At 38.6% G+C, this 8,161-nt stretch overlaps 1 protein-coding gene across 2 annotated transcripts in view; it reads right to left on the bottom strand.

The window, feature by feature from the left end:
- Positions 1 to 752: 752 nt before the first annotated feature.
- The window catches only part of egln1a (egl-9 family hypoxia-inducible factor 1a), a 48,399-nt gene continuing 40,990 nt past the window's right edge, over positions 753 to 8,161 (bottom strand). The window contains exons 3-6 of one of the 2 annotated variants that reach the window (XR_487907.2): positions 6,364 to 6,500; positions 4,741 to 4,808; positions 3,472 to 3,583; positions 1,847 to 1,904 (exon numbers count right to left, since the gene is read on the bottom strand). Coding sequence is in view for 1 of the 2 variants with exons in the window: in XM_007893853.2 (XP_007892044.2) it covers positions 1,843 to 1,904; positions 4,741 to 4,808; positions 6,364 to 6,500 (267 nt within the window). In the remaining variant the exon portion in view is untranslated. Of the gene's footprint in view, positions 1,905 to 3,471; positions 3,584 to 4,740; positions 4,809 to 6,363; positions 6,501 to 8,161 lie in introns of both variants that reach the window. The other variant, XM_007893853.2, reaches the window with a different exon arrangement.

Genomic DNA, 8,161 nt, shown 5'->3' with positions numbered 1-8,161 from the left:
TTATGTTTGAATATTAATACTAATAGCAAAGGTCAAGCCAAATTTTGGGAAACAAATAATCTGATTTTTAATGTTGTTGTAAATGTTAAAATCATTGTGGGATACAATGCTGAAAATGTCTGGGATATTTCAATTGCAAGTCTGGAAAACAATCTACACTATTCAGCTTCAGTAAAGCTGGAGGTTGTAATATCTCCAACAGTTCAATGAAACATAGGATTTTACTAACTCCAATATAACCATAGGACCAAAGAAAGTTCTGTTCAAAACAACTCGATTAAAACATTGCACTACAATTCACTAAGTACCATTGTCCTTTTGTTTGATTTTTTAATTCTGCCTTAGGGCCCTCATTCCAGTCATTAGTCCAAAATAAATAAAATAATAACAATTTGGTCACTTCAATCCATGACTGTTTGTGGGACACTGCTGTGCCCAATTGGCTGCCCCATTTCACCCACAAAATATACAGTGTATCCTGAGAAGCGCTTTGTGACATCTCAACAACATGATAAGGTGCTGTATCAAATGCAAGGATTATTATTATTTTACAAACAATGGATCCATGACATATTCTTAGGCTTCCAGTAAAATGAAGTGTTTCCCTCCCTTCTTCTGGGTTGAAATGATGACACCTTTGCACAAAATGCCATTTTGGATAAATGCCATTTTTAATATAGTCTCATCCCTCTTCCCCTTTAGTTACTGAAAAATATTCATAGTAGTCAAGGAATTCACACTTTGCACCAGTAAACAATACAGAGGATTTAATTCTTGCAACTTTTACAAGCCAGTTCATTCATGATTAATACTGTTTTATATTATAAGTGTTCAAACAATAGTAAATAGCAATTCTTCTATTCATCAGCATGCTGTAGAGGAACTCCTTGCCATGAGATTATGTCACAGGGAATATTAAAATGCAATTTTTTGTCAGAAAAAGCAACAGGCAGATGCTTACCATGTGGAAAAAATCATCAAAGCACTAATATATTGATTAACCTTTACATTCTGAAAACATGGGTCATAAAAATATCTATGTGTTTTATGAGGGAAGTAGAGAACCGAACACCAACAGAAAGAAATATTTTGAATTTCAATTGCAATGGTGTAGATTTTCATTGATTTATTATTTAACAAATCAGTAATTTTAAAATTGTTGAGAAAACCAGCAGTAGGTTACTGATAATGTTGTAGTGAAAACACCACTTCAAAGATTTAAAAAAATTCAATATAAAAACAAAGCAGCAAATTGGAGTGTTGATATTTTGAATTATAAATTATATTCAAAAATTGTGTTATTTAGCATTCGGGATACATTTGTTAACTCTAAAATTGCTTAACTTAAGTAAGGTGCCATGTTTGGTTGAAGAATTTTTCTTTAGGCAGAAAAATCAATGCGGTCCTCATGGATATCATCAATACTGCAGTTTTCCCATTCTAACCTCATTTTTATACTTGATTTTGTAAATCAAGTTATCCTAAATTCCAATCAGAGACAGATGAACTGTAGTTTTATTGGCAGATAAAACATCAGGCAAATAAAGAGTGTTTGAATAATCCAAGGCATCTTTTTACCACAACTCCATTCAATCTTGGGAATGCTCTTAAATTTCCATTATTGCTCCAATGATACTTTCTTCATTGAAAATTAGTTCAGCCCAGAGATTATAATTAATGCAGTGCAATGCCTCAACATTCAATGTTCGTTTTCTCATAAATTTTGTAGGTCAATTTTTAACTGTAATCATGAGCAGATGGAGTGCAAAGTGTGTTTTTCATCCATTTGTCAACATTCACAAGATAAACTTGTTTCTCATCAGAAAGGCACAGAAGGAATTATCAATCTTCTTTCAAACTGTGTTCTGAAGGTTTATTTAATTCAACTTTTACTCCCTTTTCACCTGTAGTCAAAAAAAAAGCAAATTACAGTAGAATATTGCAAAGTGCACATTCAAACAATAGAACTAGGTCAATTAAGTTGTTGACGCTCACCACACACCCACTCTTCCCTCAAGTCATAGATAATAGTTGGTCTTGCTTGCAGACACCTTTACAGTTGCCATTAACAATAATAATAATCTTTGCATTTGATATAGTGCTTTTCACGTCTTCTAGAAGTCTCAAAGCGCTTCACAGAATATACATAGAATTGACTGTATATTTGTGGGTGAAATGCGGCAGCCAATTGCGCACAGCAGTGTCCCACAAACAGTCGTGGATTGAAAATGACCAATTTATTACTGTGTTTTTTTTGAGGGATTATTATTAGGCATGTGGAGTAAGGAAACTTGTCCAAGGTTTTGCTCTGCCTGGAAATGAACCCAGGTGTCTCGCTTGCAAAGCGAGTGCTCTAACCACTGAGCTACAGGACTCCACTGAGTGGAGTGGGTGAGGGATGTGAGTCAGGTCGAAGCCTGCTGAGTGGAAGGAGCAGGCAGGATAGTAGGGCGTTAGGAGGTCACAGAGGTAGGGGGGAACATGGCCATGAAGGGCTTTGAAGGTGAGGACCAGGATCTTGAACTGTATCCTCTGTGTGATGGGAAACCAGTGGAGTTGGGCGAGGATGAGGGTGATAGGGTCATGGAGCCTGGTGTGGGAGAGGACACGGGCTGCAGAGTTCTGGATGATCTATAGCCTATGGTGGGAGGAGTTGGGAAGCCGACAAGCAAGAAGTTTGTATAATCAAGCCTCGATGTTATGAATGCGTGTATTAGGGTTTCGGCGGCCTGCGATGAGATAGTGGTGGAGCTGGGCGATGTTGCGGAGGTGGGGGAAGACAGAGCGGGTCATGGCATGGATGTGGGTTAGAAAGGATAATTGAGGGTCAAACAAGACCCCAAGGTTCCACAATGCTCTGGCAACTGATACTATTTTGTACCCACCCTTCCAACAGTTTGAAAAGACTCTCAAAATAACGCATACAAAGTAATGAAATACATAACAAGGAGGTTCAGGATTTGTTTTTGGCAGAGCCGGGTCTTACACATGCAGAATCACCATGCCTAGAGTATCCAAAACAAACAGAGTTCCAGAGTACACCATCTACACTTTGGAATTTCCAGGCGTCTGGAATAGAATGTGCCCTGTCTCCCCATCCTACATAATTTTGAAGAGTATAAGGAGAAGGTTGTCTTTACAAGGCTCGGGTACTCGAATGTGCATTGGGATACTGCTAGATTCAACCAGCTAAAAGTTGCCATTGAGAACGACTGTCAAGCTTACCGTTGCAGGTCCATCTAGAATCACTCTACCTGTTAAAGCTTTGGCTTGCACAGTCACAGGAATTGAGGGGGAAGAATCTCTGCTCCCAGTGTCCGATTTACCCCTCCAAGTCAACAGTGCTGACTCCCATAAGGATTGGATTTAAAGGCATAACCGTTTCTTGCATTTAACAAATTTTAGCCCAAAGATAAAAACACCCATGCCATTACAACAGGATTTGACAGAAAATATTATAGACTGGCTCACTTGATAGCACACTCGCCCATGAGTCAGAAGTTTATGGGTTCAAGCCCCTTGTTGGGAATTCCAGTTCATATTCCTTGCTGATGGTGCAGTGAAGAGAGTTTTTCCTGGTGTCCTGGCCAACAATCATCCAGATAAAATAGGTCATTCACTTCATGGCTATTTGCAGGACAATGCCAATTGTCTGCCATGTTCACATACACTACAGTAAGTCCTGTGAAGCACTTTTGAGATATTATTATTAAGTATTGGTCATTTGGACAAGTAATGCTGTAAATCTATGCAGTAAATCATGCGAAGAGTTTTGAGACATTGATGATGTGACAAGACACTATTTCAAGTTTTTTTTGTAAGCAGTCACTGCCTGGAGAAGACTGGAAATTGAAAAAAAATGCTTGAAAAGGGAACTTATTTTGCCATTTCTGATTATGTGTTTGATACCAAAGTTGATTCTTCTCTCAGGCACTTAACCTCACCAGCACAGAATAGAAAGTTTTTGAAATTCAAATTCTCCTTCAATTTTAAAGTGTCAGAAAACATTTATAGAAACAGGTTTAGGAGAGAATATGCCTAACAGTTCTCATAGAATAGGAAAGCTTCAAATAGTTCCAGTATATTTTCAATCCTTTATCTTCTGCTATTGTGTTTTATCAATCAGAGGAGGATCCCCCATCACTAAACTATTCAATGTGAATAATAACAACCCCAAATTCCATCCAAGGTTTCCACACCTTCAACTCAGTCTCTCCTGTATCCCTCTCCTCCCGTATGAAACCTACAACCTGTTCTCTTGACCTATCCCATTTCCTAACATGAACAAAACACAAAATACTGCAGATGCTGGAATCTGAAACAAAAACAGAGAGAGCTGGGAAAACTCAGCAGATCAGGCAGCATCTATGGAGAAAGGAAAGTGAGTAAACTTTCGGGTCCACGACCCTTCGTCTGTTCTGACGAAGAGTCGTGGACCCGAAACGTTGACTTGCTTTCCTTTCTCCATAGATGCTGCCTGACCTGCTGAGTTTTCTCAGCTCTCTCTGTTTTTGTTCCATTTCCTAACACCTAGTTTCACCCCTTTTCTCCCTTTTACGGACATCATAAACCTCTCACTCCTGACTGGCACTATTCTGTCATCATCTCCTTTTCAAGAAACCCTCCCTCGATCTCTCCATGCTCTCAAGTTGCCAACCCAGTTTCCTATGCCAGCATTCCCTGAATGGACCCCTCTAAACTGGTCCACAACACTGCGCCTGCCTGTTCAGAATACCTTACCTGTTAAATATTTGTCTTTAGCTCGTGTTCGTTCATCTGCATCAAAATACCAGACTGTTATGGCGTACCTAAAGAAATTGAATGTAAAACTATTAAATTCCTCCATGTTACCCCAACACTATCCAACAATAATTCATGACTGAATAAACTTGAGAATATTTACATAACACTTTTAATGTTGGAATGGCACTCCTACCAGATTAACTAGCCCTATCAATGGACCTATGACAATAATTGAAAATATCCAAATTTTGCATTTTGGTAATCTGAAGTACTGCAATTGCAACTAAAACAACATTTTACAGGTACAAAACAGGGATTGTGTTGCAGCCAGTGACATCATAAATATTAAATGAATGAGTGAAAAAATAACTTTTTAAAAATACATAAAAATAACTAATAAATAAAAACAAGAATATGTCTCATGGATGAGGGCCAGAACTGTATGCAATAGTCTAGATGTGGGAGGACCCATATACTGTAGTTTGAACATGACTTCTGAGGATCTAAAATCAAATGATAAACTCAAGTGGAGTCCTGTAGCTCAGTGGTTAGAGCACTCGCCTTGCAAGCGAGAGACCTGGGTTTGATTCCAGGCAGGGTGAAACGTTGGGCAAATTTCCTTACTCCACACACCTTTGTTTACCTAGCAGTAAGTTGTAACCTGGTCGTTACTTGATTGAGTACTTGCTCAAGAGTACTTGCTTTTCTGGGGGTAATAATTCCTTCAAAAATATAATAAAAAATTGGTCACTCAATCCACAGCTGTTTGTGGGACACTGCTGTGCTGTGTGCAATGGGTTGCCAAGTTCCGCGCACAAAATGTAGTCAATTCACTTTGCAGTATATTCTGTGAAGCGCTTTGATATGTCTCAGCAACGTGATATGACGCTATACCAAATGCAAGGACCATTGTTTTAAATAAAATTGGCTATTCGTTTCAGGTAGGGCAGGGGGGTGGTCAGGCAAGGTGTGGGGGAGGTCTAGGCAGGGCGGGGAGATGGGGGCCAGGCAGGGCGGGGGTGGGGGGGGGGCAGGCAGGGCGGGGGAGGGGGCAGGTGGGGCCACAGGGCCGGGGGGGGAGGGGGTGGAGGGGCAGGCAGCGTGGGCGGTGTGGAGGGTAGGCAGGGTGGGGGAGATGGAGCAGACTTATTGCAACATGTTCCATAGGTATTGATAACATTTGGTAAATGTGGAAGGTTAATCTATCATGCCTGCAGTTGCACTTGGAGAATGCACAGAGAAATACCAATCAATGACTATAATATTCTGCTTGCATTTTATTCAATGCATGAAACTAGTTGTAGGCAGACTGAAGCTGATAATGTAATTTAAGGAGCAGATGTTCTTACAAGATGCCAACAAAAGTCATGTGGGCAATTTTACTTCACCAGTATGCTGAGGTTACTCTCTCCTTGACAAATATATCTTATCCCTGCAGTCACCTTCCTTTTCTCTGCTGCTCAGTCAGGATTTGCACATACAATGCGATTGTTCAGCACTCTGAGATACATAACAAGTGTGAAGTGTACAAATACAAGTTGTTGTATCCAGCACACTCCAGCAGTATGTGGTATATGCAAAGACCATATCCAGCCCCACCCCCACTTTATCAAATCTTACCTTGTTGCAAATGATGGTTGTACTTCATGAGGGTTGCGTCGATCAGACCAAAAAAGCAGCAGCCTATCAAACTTTGGTTCAATATCAGCAAATTGTAGTTTACCTTCTGGGAAAATCCGAAGAACACCCCCCTGCACCTAACAAAGAAAAGAACAACTGTAACTATGACCCATTACTTACTCAATTTATTTAAGCTTCCAGATTCAAATCAAGTTTTCACTACACTATTAATCAATGAAGTTGGATGAAGATTGTTAATTATCAAACAGGTAAGGTATTACTAGACTCAACTAATACAATGTATTTTATATTTTGACTGTACCGACAAACACACAGTCACTCCATTTATCAGTAAATCAGGTGAATGCTTTGAGACGTCCTTCTGACATGATAAGGTGCTATACCAAATGTAAGGATTATTATTATTTGCACTGATCATTTGGTCTTTTAAGAGGTTTGTAAAAAAAAATCCTAACTTAATTGCATTCAAATTGTTCCAAATATATCAGAGGCAAAATATTGTTAGACCATTTGGGATTTCAATGGAAGTGGTCTAAATTTAATTTCCAACAAAACTTTCCTTCTTCAAATCCCCCACCCCGCTCTCAATTTAATTCTCCATTCCCGAGAACTCCTCCAAACTAACCTAAACACATTACTAAAATGGATTCTTGCCAAATCCCTCTTCCATGCAAAGATGCTAGAGAATGCTTTACAATTGCCACCTGTCAGCTATTTCTAACAGGTTACCATTCTTCACTTGTAAGGGCCATTATAGTTAGTTTTTACTGATTTTCACCAAAAAAATTCCAAAATATGATTGTTTTGCTAATAATAGATATTGAGTCCAAAATTTCCATATCGACAATGCACCTCAGGTGGCACAGATGTCTTGAAAAATTAAGTAACTTTAGTTTTACTTTTGAGGTCCATTGCAACTACATTATAAAGACACTTGACTGTTTACATTCATTCTGACCTTTTCTCTTAAAACTAGAAAAGGTGGTTAAAATTATTTTAAAAAATGTCTTGATCTTCAAGATTACTTTTCCATTTTCATAATAATTCTTATTAAGCAGTGAGCAGTATTATTCTTAGAGATTTATAGCTGCGAAAACACTTTTAAAAAATTAAACAGTTAAAACGGAAAGATTAATCTAATGATATCTACCTATCATTTGATACTGCAGAACACATTCAGGTAGTGTTGGCATTTGTCTACAAAATGGTAACCCCACTTTTACAGCAAATCCTATGAAGGACTTTGGGATATCCTCTGATGTCAAATGTATAGATTACATTATTATATTCAACAAGTGATGTACATGTGTGTGTGTTTGTGCTTTGCTTTTACGAGCACTGTGTAGCCTCCAGCAACTCGCTCAAACTCTCATTATTCATACGTGAGTTTTGACTCCAAGTGTTAGCAGATTAGACCCGTAGGGGGCATCACAGTCCAGCATGATCCTGTTTTCAACCGGCAAACACATAAGCAGATCCAGCAGAGATGCCAAGTTAGTCAACAAGAGTTTTTCTCCTCCCCAACCCGAAATCACCAAGTTCATCTAACTCATCATAGACTGCAATCAACCCAGAGACCTTCCTTAATTTTTCAAATAAAATTGCTGAAGACTTAATGGAATTTTAAAAATAAGCAATTTATACAGAAACCAGATCAATACAAAAATGAGCATATCTGGAGCTGACCTGATCTTGCAGTTCAGGATTCTTAAATTCAAGATAATAATTATAATATTCCTTGCATTTGATAAAACGCCTTTTACACATCAACAACAAC

The sequence above is a fragment of the Callorhinchus milii genome, unplaced genomic scaffold (genome assembly GCF_018977255.1).
Source record: "Callorhinchus milii isolate IMCB2004 unplaced genomic scaffold, IMCB_Cmil_1.0 Scaffold3, whole genome shotgun sequence".
NCBI lineage: Eukaryota > Metazoa > Chordata > Chondrichthyes > Chimaeriformes > Callorhinchidae > Callorhinchus > Callorhinchus milii.
The sequence above is the reverse complement of the archived record's forward strand: the minus strand, read 5'-3'. Positions and strand labels throughout refer to the sequence as shown.